The sequence below is a fragment of the Neoarius graeffei genome, chromosome 23, assembly GCF_027579695.1.
Source record: "Neoarius graeffei isolate fNeoGra1 chromosome 23, fNeoGra1.pri, whole genome shotgun sequence".
Classification (NCBI taxonomy): Eukaryota; Metazoa; Chordata; class Actinopteri; order Siluriformes; family Ariidae; genus Neoarius; species Neoarius graeffei.
In genome coordinates this window covers 45,862,223-45,879,412 of record NC_083591.1, presented here as the reverse complement: position 1 = coordinate 45,879,412, position 17,190 = coordinate 45,862,223, and the positions used below count along the sequence as shown (strand labels likewise).

The 17,190-nt window shown below is 43.6% G+C and overlaps 1 protein-coding gene across 1 annotated transcript; it reads right to left on the bottom strand.

Annotated features, from left to right (window-relative positions):
- Positions 1-340: 340 nt before the first annotated feature.
- Positions 341-2,145, bottom strand: LOC132871237 (transmembrane protein 200C-like). The gene has a single exon (XM_060905358.1). The coding sequence runs from the start codon at positions 2,143-2,145 to the stop codon at positions 616-618; it is 1,530 nt and encodes a 509-aa protein (XP_060761341.1). The 3' UTR covers positions 341-615.
- Positions 2,146-17,190: the final 15,045 nt, after the last annotated feature.

The following is a 17,190-nucleotide window of genomic DNA, read 5'->3' as shown; positions in this document are numbered from 1 at the left end:
TTTATGGCCTTCATCATTTTCCAGCCAGGGTGAAACCTGAGAATTCATCTCTAGCAGTTATTGCTGTTCGATTGCACAACAATATCCATGTACAATGAAACAAAGTTCATGAGGTTGCATAATTATATTCTGTTGATGTGTATGCAAAGCAAGATGGTGTTTCTTTTACAAATACAGTAGCTTTGACTAACAACTGAAAAGACGTCTTTGATTTGAACTGAAAGAGTCGTTTGTGTGGTAAAAGCTGGCGAACCTGGAGAAAAGACAAAAATAACACAATTGTTCAATAATTATTACAAGGAAAGTTACTAAACTTGTGATACAATGCAGGACAAGAGCAGCATATAAGCCTAACAGATTTGTGGAAGGCACAAGAAAAACTCAATTCTACTCTTGGACTTATCATCTAAATACTGCACGAAAGTGAGTGATGGTCTCCTCAAAAGCTGGATTGTACCACCAGTCTTTTTAAATACTTATATGTACTTTTATGAGTGTTGGTTTCAGCACAAAATATTATCTTAGTTATGCTACAACCTAAGTAAATTGTCCACAAAAGAACCCTAAGCAGTTAATGACTACATCGTACTTATATGCCTGAGCATATCGGCTTGCTCAGACCTGCTCTCCCTGTTGGAGATTTGCCTTTGGGTCCACATCTACATCTGTTGTATGAGAGTTCGACATGGTAGGTTCTGTGTGCAGCTGTGTGAAGGAGTTATTGGGGAATATATGTGCATTCATAACATAACTCTGTGTTCCTGTCTGCTCTGGTCCCTCTACACCTGTTTCTGGAGCACCATCTGGGGCTTCAAATGAGTCTCCTCCTAGTGCTGCCAGTTTTATATAGCCCTTACTACCCAAGCGGTCCAGCCTCGGGCAGCTGAATCTGCGTGACCTTTCTTCATGTCGTCCAGTGCCCAGGTCAGAAAGGGCATTCAGAGACAGGTGGGAGCCCAGGATCCTGAACCCAGAACTGGGCAGCTGCAGCTGTTGCTGGCATACACTGGATACATCACCTGAAAGCTTGGAATCCCGAGATACCGACAAACCTGCCCTCAATACCTCAGCTTGGGTTTGTATGGCAGTGCTGAGAAGTTCTTCAGAACATCCGGAGCCATGGCACTCTGGCTGCAGGTTCTCTATCAGATTGCATGGTGTAGTATGCTCTCCCTCTTGCACTTCTTTTGCCTCCATTTCATGGTTGTTGAGTTTAATTACAGGTAATGTGAAAGCATTAACTGATGAGGTGACTATAGAGCAGGTTTCCCACTCCTTGGGAGCAGGTGTTGGGTCTTTAAGTCTGTTCTGATCTCTGTAAATGGTGTAGATTGTCTCAGTAAGTGACTGTCTTTCTCTAGACCAGCTAAACTTTCTGGAGAATGACGATCTCCTGTAATCCTTTTCTTTACATGAGACAGTAGAAGGCCAGGAGCCTCTTGAAGGCATGGCTGTCTTATATGTGGCTGATGTAAGATCTCCTTCCTTGGACTGTGTGCAGCCTAACAGTCCATTAAGAGGGGCATGGCCTTTGGAGCGCAAGCTATGGATGTCTATAACAGTAGAGTAAATGTCTCTCAGGTCAATGATTTTGGTCTTCTTGTCACGGTTCTCATGGAGCACGGCATTGGCGCAAATAAAAAGGAAGATACCAATACCCATGACCAGTGGTCCAAACACTTTGAGGTTGTCGGAGTACAGATAAGTGGAGAACAGGCCTTCAAAAACTCCAACAGGCCGGACATTAGGCTTGGTAGCATTAATCATACCATCGCTGCCATTCCAGTGCAGCTTCATCCAGAACTTGGTATTGCTCGTGAAGTTTGATGCCGGCCGAAGGGTTTTTTTGGAATCAGTTGGCTGTTTAATGGGCTGCTTCACTCTTGGAAAGACTTTTGGGTAAGCCGAGGTCTCTTTGGGCCAGTATCCCAGGACAGCCATTGATATTCCCACCAATAAGATGAGCACTCCAAGCGCAGCAACCAGGCCCGATACAGAGAACAGCTTCAGCTTGCCCTTCACCACAACCACATTGTTCTTCATCTTCTTCCTGACTTTCCTTCTCCGCTTGTTCTCTGCTCGGTTCTTGGTGCGCAGCGAATCTTGCCGCCGGGAGATCCTCAGGAGCCCGCCTGTCGCGATCATTGTGAATCCTAGACAACAGATCTGTCAGTCATCCTGCAGGAGACACAAACATGTAGATGTATTGCACATCAGTGGCTTTCTCGCTGATATTTTGACAAGTCAAAAAATAAAAAAAGACTGGTGAACAGGTGTATTAACACCATGTCCAAAGAGAGCACATGAAGACATGGTTCAATAAGGATGAAGGGGAAATATTAAAGAAATGAACACCCAGTTCCTGTGAAATGATACCCAGATACCAAAGAAGTTGAAATATGCGGAAATGTACACAATGTGTGCCATATTCCTATTCATTAATATTTATAATGTTTATAGCTAATTTGACTTTATTTTCAGAAAATCTCCTTGTGTTTTTGCCATATCCTCTGAGAACTGAATTTTCTACACTCCTATTAAAGTTCATACAGACAAGTGACAAAGGAAGAAACTAATGGTTCTGTTTTGATGTGAAAGGCATTTTGCTGACATTTTTTCGGTCCCCTTAGATGGATAGGTCACTGTAAATCAATACAAAGTTCTTCTGACTGACCTTTATCCTATGATGAAACATTTCTCTCTTGATAGTAGGGGTCTCATCCAGGATGGCCCCACCCCCATCCACAGAGTAGAATGGCTCACTGAATGGTTTGATGAGGATGAAAATGATGAGTCACCAGAGCTCAACCCAGCTGATCACCTCTGGGATATTTTGGAGCAACATGTTAGATGACACTCTCTAACACCAGCATCACAACTTTTTTGATTGAAATTGAGGCACTCTTTTTTGGAAGAGCAGTGTTCATCCTTACAGTCATAGCTGTGGGAATGTATTCTGAACATGGGGTGCTGGAAAAAAGGGAGTGGGGGGGCCAATTTAACTGGGAAGAAATGGGCCTATTAGGAGTGGCGTTATGAGTGTGAATATAGATGCTGTAAAGTGAGCGTAAAGTTTGGTTTATCATACATCTGCTTATACCAGGGGTCGGCAACCTTTTTGCCATGTAGTACCAATTAGAAACTTTCTTGTTAGTTAGTGTGCCGGGGCGGCACGGTGGTGTAGTGGTTAGCGCTGTCGCCTCACAGCAAGAAGGTCCGGGTTCGAGCCCCGTGGCCAGCGAGGGCCTTTCTGTGCGGAGTTTGCATGTTCTCCCCGTGTCCGTGTGGGTTTCCTCCGGGTGCTCCAGTTTCCCCCACAGTCCAAAGACATGCAGGTTAGGTTAACTGGTGGCTCTAAATTGACCGTAGGTGTGAATGGTTGTCTGTGTCTATGTGTCAGGCCTGTGATGACCTGGCGACTTGTCCAGGGTGTACCCCGCCTTTCGCCCGTAGTCAGCTGGGATAGGCTCCAGCTTGCCTGTGACCCTGTAGAACAGGATAAAACGGCTAGAGATAATGAGATGAAATGAGATGAGTTAGTGTGCCATTCAAATAGGTGTTGTTAACTATATGTAATTAGACACCACACATTTTAGACAGATATGGATATTTAATGCATTGAGCAAATGTAAAACACCATTGCACTTGTTTTATGCCATTAACCTCACACACTTTAACCCACTTTATGCCAGTTGTTTGCTGCACCCTTACGTTTTCTGCCATTTCACCAATTCGTCGCTCAACAGTTCTGGCTGATACGGGCATGTCTTTTATTCTTGATTTTATTGTCTCTTTATTTGGCAGCCCCTCAAAAAGACTATCCGAGCCGGAGAGAAAAGCCTCCTTAATGTATTCACCGTCTGTGAATGGCTTTCCATGTTAGCTATGCAGTGAGAAATTATATAGCTAGCTTCAGTGGCATTGTTTTTAACTGAGGCAAAGACTTTTAAAGTGTGGGCTTGCTTCCCATATCCGCACACTGCGCGTGAGATTGATTCGTCCCTATCTGCCTGATCTTTGAAAGTCTTTTCGTGCTTTGCCTCGAAATGACGTTTAACACTGCATGCTCGACACACAACACTTTCAAAACACAACGTGCACACAGCACGGTCCCTCTGAGAAACAAACCCATATTCTTTGGTCCACGAGGAGAGGAAAGCCCGAACTGTCAGCTTCTTTGCCATCTTAGCGCAACTGGGGCATCGAGTGGGCCCATCTGGTGAGAAATATGGGGAGGGGAGGGGGGCGCTATATTGTTGTGTAGTCATGCTAAAAGAGCATGCAACAGCCAATGACAGTTCAAGATGACGTTTGAACATTTTTAATGTGTTGAATAATTAGGTTTGTGTATCATCATCAGTGTGCCACTGGAAATTCCTCGGTGTGCCAGTTGTGGCACGCGTGCCTAGGGTTGCCGACCCCTGGCTTATACAATTGAGTTGGTAAAGTGTCACCAAAATACACTGAGCTTACAATAGGCCTATCTATGGGTCAGAGAGATGAATAGTGAGCCAGCCATGGAACATACCATGTTTTAGGATAGAGAACAAATGTTCTATAACCCTCGTTAGTGCACTAACAGGAACAAAATCGCAAATAATAACCAATACAGAAGGCCTCTATATGTAACAATTCAGAACTCCTTCGCTCACATAGACTGCAATCATAATAACCATGCCACACTGGGCTAACCAGGCTAAAACATTTATTAGCCTCCCTTATCTGGTTCTACACAAAGCAAAGTTGTCTGGGTTTTGAACTGAAGAGACTGATAATGTCATTGTAGCTGAGAGACACAACTCAGACAGAATGCCAATAGCGTGAATAACAGTGCAGTAGTATGTCAGCTTGAGGGGGATCTATTAGCAGAAATGGAATAAAATATTCATAATTATTATACATACGAGCCACTTTTTCCATGGAATAAAAAAATGTATTCCGTTCCCTTCTAGCGGGTTTACTGATAACATCCGATATTGTTATCATATCACTTATCCTCCATGTATTACGCCACTCTACCCAATGGAGAATGAGCGTGCAATATTGTTACAATATTGCACGTTGCCAAGACAACACAACATCACACATCAGAGCTCATGCGAATATCCAATGACAAAACTTGTCTGCTGCACATGCGCAGAATCATTTCTTTGTCCGACGGGAAAGAGAGAAGACGAGGCTAATCCAGTGCTACTGCTAGGTTTAAGCACTAAATTAATAAACTGAAAACTGAACCTGAAGACACTCTGAACACCCGAAAGGCTACCAAAACTTCATTAGATATTTTTCACGCATACTTACAAGAGAAAAATATACCAACGGACATCAAAAAACTGGAAAAGAGACACGTCGGAGATGTACGTAAAACTTCTACGCTAGCGAGTGACTGCAACAAATTGTAAACGAACATGGCCTTGAGGTTTGCTTCATTAAAAGCGGAAGATTTTGAGAGAATTTTGGTTGCCAGGTCGTGTGTAGTTGTCGATGTTGATTTTAATAGTAACTAAGTAAATTACACATTAATAATAATAATAATAATAATAATAATAATAATAATAATAATAATAATAATCAGCTTGACTGCGCTAGCATTGGCCTGCGCTAGCATTGGCCTATGCTAACACTACACTGACTAGAAGGTAACTGGTCTGCCGGGCTAACAGCACCAAGTCGCAGGTAAGCTCACGTTTGCCTTCAAGAATGCTGATATGAAGAGTGTGTGTATGTAGTATAATAATAATAATAATAATAATAATAATAATAATAATAATAATAATAATAATATTGGCTGGCTTCTTTTTGTGGTATATCAGATACATTCCATTCAGCTGGCATGATATTTAACTCGTCTTTGACTTGTTCAATATCATGCGAGTTGAATGGAATATATCTGACATACCATGAAAAAAAAAGCCAGCCGATATTATTTAATTATTATACACACGGGACACTTTTTCGATGGAATAAAAACATGTATTCTATTCTCTTCTAGCAGGTTTCATTCATTTGGTTTGATAGCATGCAATATTGTTAGCATATCACTTATCCTACGTGTAATACATCACTCTACCCAATGGAGAATGAGCATTGAATATGGTCTACAATATTGCATGGTTGTCAAGACAACATGACATCGCACGTCGAGCTGATGCGAATATCCAATGAGAAAGTTTTCTGCTGCGCATGCGCAGAAGCATTTCTTCGTTCGCCAAGAAAGAGAAAGACGCCTTGAACACCCGAAAAGCTCCCAAAACTTCATTAGATATTCTTCACGCATATTTACAAGAGAAAAACATACCAACAGACATCGAAAAACTGGAAAAGAGAGTGTGTATGTATAATACTACTACTACTAATAATAATAATAATATTGGCTGGCTTTTTTTCATGGTATATCAGATATATTCCATTCAGCTAGCATGATACTGAACAAGTCGAAGATGAGTTAAATATCATGCTAGCTGAATGGAATATATCTGATATACCACAAAAAGAAGCCAGCCAATATTATTTAATTATGCTTTTATCAGTGTATAATAACCTGTAACTACACGTCAGTGTGTTATTCTTAGCTGAGAATGAGATCTTCATATCTATATAGGGAGCAGGGCGTCTTCCACGGAGTCTGCCATGTTTCTCCAGCAGCCCAGGACAGACAAACAAAAACAGAGGGCCTTTCACATTTTTAAGGCACCACAGGTTCTCCTGCACACTTGGAAAGGGAGGCGTATGACAAGTAGGCCTACTTGTAGAATCTATAGACAGGTACATTGAAAATGTTCTGATGGTTCATGGTGGCTCAATACATTATTAAGATGTTTTTTACTTTGTCACCCATCTGTAGATTCAGCATCATACGGCTGAAATTGAAATGTACAAAGATTGATATACACTCACCGTCCACTTTATTAGGAACATTTGGGGGCGGCACGGTGGTGTAGTGGTTAGCACGGTCGCCTCACAGCAAGAAGGTTCTGGGTTCGAACCCAGCGGCCGGCGAGGACCTTTCTGTGTGGAGTTTGCATGTTCTCGCCGTGTCTGCATGGGTTTCCTCCGGGTGCTCCGGTTTCCCCCGCAGTCCAAAGACATGCAGTTAGGTTGACGTGAGGCGGCCTTGGGCTGAGGTGCCCTTGAGCAAGGTACCGAACCCCTGACTGCTCCCTGGGTGCTCTGGTGTGGCTGCCCACTGCTCTGCGTGTGTTCACTGTTCAGATGGGTTAAATGCAGAAGATGAATTTCACTGTGCTTGAAGTGTGCATGTGACGAATAAAGGTTTCTTTCTTCTCTTCTTCTTAACATGTGTACACCTGCACATTCTTGTAGTTAACCAGTCAGCCAATCATGTGTCAGCAGCACAATGTATAAAATAATGCAGATACAGATCCAGCACTTTATTTAATGTTCACATCAAGGATCAGAATGGGGAAAAAGTCTGATCTTTGTGACTTTAACCATGGCATGATTGTTGGGTCCAGATGGGCTGGTTTGCGTAACTGCTAATCTCCTGAGATTTCCAGTCTCTAGAGTTCACACAGAGAAGAATGACCAGACTGGTTTGAGACCAGGTGATTTTTTTTATTTCTTCCAATTTTCAACTGTCCATTTTTGATGAGCTTATACCCATGATAGCCTCAGATTCCTGTTCTTGGCTAACATGTGTGAAACCCAATGTGGTCTGCTGCTGTAGCTCATCCACCTCACGGTTCGATGTTTTGTCCATGCTGAGATGCTTTTCTCCTCACCACGATTGTACAGAGTGATTATCTGAGTTACTACTATATATCCTTCATTCAGCTCGATCCAGTCTATCTATTTTCCCCTGACCTCTCCTATCATCAAGACATTTCCACCTGTGAACTGTCACTCACTGATCACTCAGTGCTTTCTGTTCTTTGCACCATTCTGTGTAAACTCTAAAGACTGTTGCAGGTGAAATTCCCAGGAGATCAGCGGTTTATATAATACTCAAACCAGCCTTTCTGGTACCAACATTCATGCCACAATCAAAGTCAGAGAGATCTTTTTTTTTCATTCTAATGTTTGATGTGGGCGGCATGGTGGTGTAATGGTTAGCACTGTTGCCTCACAGCAAGAAGGTTCTGGGTTCGAGCCCGGCGGTCGACAGGGGCCTTTGTGTGTGGAGTTTGCATGTTCTCCCCGTGTCTGCATAGGTTTCCTCCAGGTGCTTTGGTTTCCCCCACAGTCCAAAGACATGCAGGTTAGGTTAACTGGTGACTCTAAATTGACTGTAGGTGTGAATGTGAGTGTGAATGGTTCTTTGTCTCTGTGTCAGCCCTGCGATAACCTGGCAACTTGTCCAGGGTGTACCCCGCCTCTCGCCCATAGTCAGCTGGGATAGGCTCCAGCTTGCCTGTGACCCTGTAGAACAGGATACAGATAATGGATAGATGGATGGTTTGATGTGGGTGGTGTAGTGGTTAGCACTGTTGCCTCACAGCAAGAAAGTTCTGGGTTTGATCCCAGCCGTCGACGGGGGTATTTCTGTGTGGAGTTTGCATGTTGTCCGCGTGGGTTTCCTCCGGGTGCTCCGGTTTCCCCCACAGTCCAAAGACATGCAGGTTAGGTTAACTGGTGGCTCTAAATTGATTGTGAGTGAGAATGGTTGAGAGGAAAAAAAAACTCTGTAATAACCCAGCAGAAGGCAATGGGAAACCACTACTATAATGTTCCCTAGACACTTTGATGGCTGAATCCGTCAGAGGGGCCACGTCACTGTAGTGATATGCCAAAATGGATGTTTGATGTGAACATTAAGTGAAGCTCTTGACCTGTATCTGCATGATTTTTTTTTCATTATACTGCTGACACATGATTGGCTGATTAAATAACTGCATGAACGTGTAGGTGTATAGGTGTTCCTCATAAAATGGAAGCTGTGTATTTTATGCATAGATAAGAAACTCATAATCGGAGGCAGTTTCAAAATTTGGAACACAATACCACACCAAAATCAGATGACTAAGTAATAAAGTTCAGCGTGAACGCTTGGAGCACTACTAAATGTCTTGAGAATTTCAAAAATCTACAATTTGTGTTTTATGACAGCTCGCACCTCACTTATGACAACCCCCTAAACGGCCTCATCACATAAACCAACTGCTTTGAGAAGATTCCATGGCTTAATTGCACTGAATAATTCACAATTCACCCCCGACTTTGTCAGGAGGTGATCCATTTGCTTAATCATTCATAATTATGTGTGGCTTAGGGTGAATTTATGAATAATTCATCTCATAAATGTCTGCTCTGGCACACAGATTTTTTGGAAATGCCAGGGTTTTAGAATGGCAGGCTGTCAGGAATGTGAGCTTGAATGTGCTGGCTGAGAACCCTGCTGGAGCTCTATAACAAGCCCAAGGGTCAGGGACCTTCAGTAAGATTCCTTTCAGTGCATCTCAATGCAGAAAGGCACAACAGCTTAATCATATTTATAATAGCCATCGACTGCATATTGTACTATACATAAACACATACGTAGGAATGTACTCGTATGTTAGTGTAAATGTGTAGCATTTGCCATCCAAGGTTCCCCCCGTCGCCATTTGCAGAGCTCCTTCCTGAAAGAAAATATCTCATCTCATTATCTCTAGCCACTTTATCCTTCTACAGGGTCGCAGGCAAGCTGGAGCCTATCCCAGCTGACTATGGGCGAAAGGCGGGGTACACCCTGGACAAGTCGCCAGGTCATCACAGGGCTGACACATAGACACAGACAACCATTCACACTCACATTCACACCTATGGTCAATTTAGAGTCACCAGTTAACCTAACCTGCATGTCTTTGGACTGTGGGGGAAACCGGAGCACCCGGAGGAAACCCACGCGGACACGGGGAGAACATGCAAACTCCACACAGAAAGGCCCTCGCCGGCCCCGGGGCTCGAACCCAGGACTTTCTTGCTGTGAGGCGACAGCGCTAACCACTACACCACCGTGCCGCCTGAAAGAAAATATCTCGCCAATAAACAAATTGAGCTAAAAGTCGGTCTTTATGTCTGTCCTTTATTAAAAAAAGCTGCATGTTGAATTTGTTCTTAACAATATAACCACTAAAGTGATGAAAATTGGCGGGCCTATTTTTTTTTTTTGTCAGCAACTCCATCATGCGTGATATAATTTTCCGCGAGCACAGCAGAGATGTACAAGTGCATCCTATACTAGTGTCAGCGGGGCGAAGTTTCAGGGACTTTCAGGGATGTAAGTGCAGAAGATCCTTATTATAAAGAAAAGTGCAAACAGTCCAAATCGGCAGGCGTATATCAGGAATGGTAAAACAGGCAAAAGGTCGAGCGAGGCACAAACAGAATATCATAGACAGAAGCAGGGTCAAAAACGAGGAACAGGAAACAGGCATCAGAAATTCAGTCAGGAAACAAGGCTCGAGAACGTGTCACAACAATGCAATACTTCGCAAATTAAGTCTGCATTCTGAGTCCTTATGTAGGCGTGCTGAGTGTGCCTTAATCCTGTGCAGGTGTGTGTCATTCGCAGCATGCGAGTGAGTCTTTTCGGAGCATGCTCTGTCCAGAGTGCGTCGGAGAGTCCTTCTGTTGTGATAACTAGACTATAGTATAATATTATTGTCAGAGTGCAGGCAGGGGGCGGCACGGTGGTGTAGTGGTTAGCGCTGTCGCCTCACAGCAAGAAGGTCCGGGTTCGAGCCCCGTGGCCGATGAGGGCCTTTCTGTGTGGAGTTTGCATGTTCTCCCTGTGTCCACGTGGGTTTCGTCCGGGTGCTCCGGTTTCCCCCACAGTCCAAAGACATGCAGGTTAGGTTAACTGGTGACTCTAAATTGAGCGTAGGTGTGAATGTGAGTGTGAATGGTTGTCTGTGTCTATGTGTCAGCCCTGTGATGACCTGGCGACTTGTCCAGGGTGTACCCCGCCTTTCGCCCGTAGTCAGCTGGGATAGGCTCCAGCTTGCCTGCGACCCTGTAGAACAGGATAAAGCGGCTAGAGATAATGAGATGAGATGAGAGTGCATGCACTTATAGATGTATTCGCAGGAAGAAGTGGCGAACAAACAGTATAAAGCCAAATCGTGAAGCAGAAACCGTAGTCAATAGACGGGCGAGGGTCAGTCGATCGGCAAACAGAGTGACGTAGACAAAACCAGGAAGTGTAAACGAGGAAAGGATAGCGAGAGTCAATAAACAGGCAATCAGACAGAGAATACAAAGGCTTGGTATGGACTGGGAAAGCAGAACAATACTACGCAATGAAGCAGAGTCTGAGAGGGGTTTAAGTAGCGTGGTAGTGATTAACCAATGAGCAACAGCTGAGTTCAATACTCCAGTGATAGGGGGCGCTGTGAATCTTGGACATTGTAGTCTTGGGCGGCCATGTTTGTAGTCTGGTTAGCACTGTTGGTTTCATCGCTCCTACTGACAATTATGGTCTAACGTGACTTCTCGGTCAATTTGTTTGCATTTCTCCACAAAAATTATGGCAATGCAGTATTCAAAATGGAATCAAAATAAAGTAGTGGCTAGTTTATTGCCTGTTTATTTAAAAAAATTACCTGCTTATTTTCCATCCGTTTCATGCTTGACACTGTGCGCTGTTGTGCTGAATCCTACGTCGCACAGCACCACCCTCGCTTTTATCTCCTAGTACATCCATGTATCTGGCTAATCTAGTACAGGTAGTCGCCGACTTACGACTGCGTTTGGTTATGACTGACCGGTCGTAAACCGATCTGGTCGTAAGTCGGCCTATGTTAAATGAACGTAAGTATATTGTGATGTGTAATGATATTGTAATCATCTTAAAGTCTTATTTTATCAACATTTTCTTATTTCATTACCGTGGCTCATTATTTGGTTTAAGTCAAACACTGCGTGCTACACTGCGTACAGTACAATTCGTTTAATATGTGCAAAACAAAAAATACGAAATACAGGTGTGAAAAATAGAAAACATTTTAGTTTGAAACATACCAAAATACAAATGTAAAACATAGCAAAATACAAAACTTAGTGACCGCTGGTATCACTGGTGCTTGGCTGTGGGTCGTCTATGTCATCATCAGCTGTTGCAGCGCTCGGGCTGGTGGGAGGATTTGCTCGTTTCATAAACCAGGAGCTGGGGCGGAAACTGTATGACGGAGCGTGCGAGGGAGCATGAGAGAGACTGCGCATGTGCCTGGAGCTGGGGCGGAAACTGTATGACGGAGTGTGCGAGGGAGCGCAAGAGAGACTGCGCATGTGCCATGAGCTGGGGCAGAAACTGTTGTACGTGGCGAGAGGCGCTGCCGGGAGCTGGGGCGGAAACTGTTGTACGCTCAGCTAGCTCAGCTGGGAAACACTTGCCAGTCATAACCAGACGGTCGTAAAGTCGATCGGTCGTAAGTCGCATAGGTCGTAAGTCGACGACTACCTGTATAGCCAAGCCCAGGGAAATGGCCCAACGGACTGATGTTACAACTTTAACATGATTTTTAAGTGAAAGTCCGCTTAATTTTTTTCATCTAGAACATCTTGTATTAATGTATTACGATAACATTTCATAACCCCGTAATTTCAAAATTTCCTGGTTAATCGCTTTAATGGTGCCATTGCCTAAGCATAATGTATGTTCTACCATATTCTCAAAGGTCTTAAAGGGACAGCGATGAACTGAGTACAGCTGAGCACTGTTTTGGACACGAATGTTATTAATTAGGGATGTTCCTGAACACAGCCCTGTGATGACCTGGCGACTTGTCCAGGGTGTACCCCGCCTTTCGTCCGTAGTCAGCTGGGATAGGCTCCAGCTTGTCTGCGACCCTGTAGAAGGATAAAGCGGCTAGAGATAATGAGATGAGATGTTCCTGAACACAAATACATTGTCTGGAATAAACTGATAATTGACACTTTATTTATTTTTATTTTATTTAACTTTTATTTAACCAGGCAAGTAACTAAGAACAAGATTCTTATTTACATGTGTGGCACGGTGGTGCACAGCACGGCAGCTCGGTATCTCGGCAGCACGGTAGCCAACAATGGTGAAGTAGAGCCTGATGTCAACTGTAGAATTGGTAAAGCAGCTACAGTATTCCAATGAATGAACACCATTTGGACAGCAAACACCATAGACTGCGACACAAAACTCCGACTCTACAACAGCATAGTTATCCCCACAGCTATCTATGCCAGTGAGACCTGGAAGCGTACAGCCCGTGTAAGCAAAAAGCTGGATGTCTTTCACCAAAGAAGCCTGAGGAAGAGCCTAAAAGTGAGATGGCAGGACCATGTTACAAATGAGGAAATATTGTGGAGGGCCAGATCACCACCTTTGAGTGAAATTGTCGCCGAAAGAAGACTACGGCTCGCAGGCCACATCTTACGCCTGCCAGACCACCGCCATGCAAAAACAGCCTTAACATGGACACCGCCAGTCAGCAGGAGAAGGAGGGGAAGGCCACAGATTACATGGAGGAGGACTTTCCAGGAGGACCTAAAGAGAATGAACATTTGCTGGGAGAAGGCTGATGAAGCTGCGGCTGACAAATCCAAGTGGCAGAAACTTGCTGCCCAATGTGCCAACAGGCATAGGAGGACCTAAGTCGAAGTAAGTCATGGTGGTGCAGTGGTTAGCACTGTCGCCTCACAGCAAGAAAGTTCTAGGTTCGAACATTTGCACTCTGTCAGTGTGGAGTTTACATGTTCTCTTCATGCTCATGCACACCTGGGTTTCCTCCCACAGTCTAAGGCTACATCCCAACGGCAACGAGATTTTTTTTTTTAAATATCGTGTCCACATAGGCAACGGATCAGTAAAATATCAGGTTCATATGGCAACGCAACGCTTGCTGAAAACGATGCAATACACATGCCACACCACTACGTGCGCTGTAAGACGATCCCATCGGAGACACCAGAACAATAGACGCATGCGCATAACTGTGCATGCGCACAGTGACTATCCCTGTCACTGTCACAGGCACACACTTTCTCACTCCCTATCCTATGGATATAGTCCCTTTAAATCACGTGCTCATTTTTTGAATGGAGACGCGGAAAGAGGAATGAACGGGAGTAGATGGAAGCCGGTACGCCAACATTCTGATATCCTCCAAAATTCTTTAATGGTCTGGAATAAATTGAATGCTACACGTTGATGGATTACTTTGTTCTTCTACGCCCTTTTTGAGGAATGTATTGTCGGACTTAAACCAACATCTGAAGAGGTGAGATCGCTCCTTTTTTTTCCCTATTTTTGCTGGCGGGATTGACTCTGCCCTAAGGGCTACTCTCTCTCTCTCTCTCTCTCTCTCTCACTTTGCACCATTACACAATAAATATTCACAGTGAAAATATTTTGTAAGCGCGTTTCATGAACCAAGTTATAGGATTTGTTGACAACTCGCATCGAGTTCGTTACACTTCTACCCAGCGTGAAGCACATGTGGTTGTGACGTCATCGTAAACAAATCCGTTCTACTCATCCAGACGACTTTGCCAGATTTTTTCACTCTGGAACCCGTTCTCAAAAGATTTCATTTTGGGGCACCCAAAACGCCGGTGCCGTGTGGACGCCAGGCCGAAACGATAAACAATTTTATCAGATTCACCTGAATCCGTTGCCGTGTGGACAGGGCCTAAAGACATGCGGATTAGGTCAACTGACTACTCTAAACTGCTCTTAGTTGTGAATGTTAATGGTTGTTCATCTCTGTGTTAGCCCTGTGATAGACTGGCAACCCGCCTCGGGTGCACCTGCGTCTCGCCCAAAGTCAGCTGGGATTGGATCCAGCAACTCTGATGGATAAGCGGTATAGATGATGGATGGATGGATGGATGGATGGAGGGCTGATAATCTACACATACAGATACGAATAGGATGAATAGGAGATGCAGAAAGATTCAGTGCAGAAAGGTTCACAGGGCATCAGTGCAGTGAGAGTGGGATCCTGAGACCAGACGCCAAAAAATAGTCATGGGAGAGTTTTACTTTCTTGCAGGAGTGAATGTGTGATCAGATATGACGCTTGTCAGGCAAAGAAAGGCCATGTCTATGTGCAGTGCTGCATGATGTATTTTACAGCATTCATTCTTTCATCCTTAGTAACTGCATGGTCAGGGTCATGGTGGTTGAAATTAGGATGCAAGTTTGTTTACATTTTGAGAAATAGAACCAATTAAATTTGATGGACAATATTGCAGGCAAGTAGAAACAAGAATAATATAATAACCGTGTGAGGGAGATTTAAAAAAAAAACACCACACATTTCCAACTGCATGTAGTTCGGAGCAATTATGAATGTGAGTGATGAAGCTGGCAGAGACAGAATTCACAGATCATGCTTCTGATCTTCAATTCAGCTGAAAATACAAATACAAGTATGGATATTTTGAGCACTAAACAGATACAGATACAGATACAAACAGTGGCATTGTATTCCACACCTATTATGCATGCAATCACGTATTTCTGATCACTGAATGCCGATTTTAGCATGCTTCTTCAGGAACAAGCTAATTTCCAAGATGATTACTGACACAAGCTTGATTGATCTGCACTTTTCTCTGTCGGAATGAAGCAGGATTTATGGTTCAATATACGTAGACTGTATAGGTTGGCATCGATCAACGTGGATGGACATGTTTATTATTAAAAACCTGCAGGTAAATGGAACTAAATGCAGTTTTGTGCATGTTCATAACATCTCTCTCTCTCTCTCGCCTTCTTTTTCAACTGAGCAGAGCTGCAAGAACAATGCAAACTATAAACGCATACATACTCCCACACTCACACCCTGAAAACTCCATATGCCTCCCTCAAAGAGTCAGTAAAGGGTCAGTCACGAGGACTTTGGGCCATTTATAATTTGGCTGCAATGCAGAGTGATGTTTCAGCAGAAGACAATATCACCTCCATGTGTGAAGAACAGAAGAGCAGCCTCTCACTGGGTCTAATTCATATGAAAGGACAAAGGACAAAGAACAGAATACACACACGCACTCCCCCACAGCATACAGATGTATTACTGAGGCTGTTTGCACAGACACACAAAGCACCATGCTCGAACAAGTTGTGCGTTTTCTGCGCTTCATCTAACTGTTAGAGAAAGGACTTAGATCGGGGCTTTTGATTAACTGATCAAAAGCCTCACTGTGTAATGAATAAAACACACCAGAGTGGATTCTTTTCCTATAACAGTGCTATAAAGGTTTTCTTCCTCCTACACCACAGCAATTTGCTAACAATTTAAACGTCATTTTCTTAATAGATGACTCATTATGCTTTTTAACCATTTATCGTTACACTTAATGTTTTGGAATGTCCGCAACGACAAATTCCTCTTCTCACTTCGACTACAGCAGCTATAAACAGTCGCTCCATCACGAGTCCTTCTTTTTAATATCTCTTAAGGTGAATAAGTACAAAATGCAGCTTATCAACTTACTGAGAAATCAGAAAAGGTGAAATCCTCTTTTCTGAAGACTTTCCTGTGGTGAGAAAACTTACAGATTGTGACAAAACACTGGATACTCCTGCCATAACTGTTTACTAAACATTCATCCATTATCTGTAGCCACTTATCCTGTGTCGGGTCGCAGGCAAGCTGAAGCCTATCCCAGCTGACTATGGGCGAGAGGTGGGGTACACCCTGGACAAGTTGCCAGATCGTCGCAGGGTCGACACATAGAGACAAACAACCGTTCAATGAATGGTTGAATGGGTAACTCACACCTATGGTCAATTTAGAGCCACCGATTAGCCTAACCTGCATATCTTTGGACTGTGGGGGAAACCAGAGCACCCAGAAAAAACCCACACAGACATGGGGAGAACATGCAAACTCCACACAGAAAGGCCCTCGTCAGCCGCTGGGCTCAAACCCAGAACCTTCTTGCTGTGAGGTGACAGTGCTAACCACTACACCACCATGCCACCCTGTTTACTGAACGTCTCCTAAACATATAATAAACTTCAATGTATCTATGACTTTAAGTTTTTAATTTGTTAAAGACGATTTCTTTAAATCTGCATTAGATTTCAAAGATCATCCACCAAACAAGTCCCTGTGAATTAATCCTTACTATAGAAACGATAATCTGTTTGAAAAAGGGTATCGATATAAACCTATGATTTGAATTACAACCACGACTACTGCATTGTCAGAGCTGCTGTTACAGAAAATTAATCAACACCTCATGATCAATCAGATTTGAGAACTC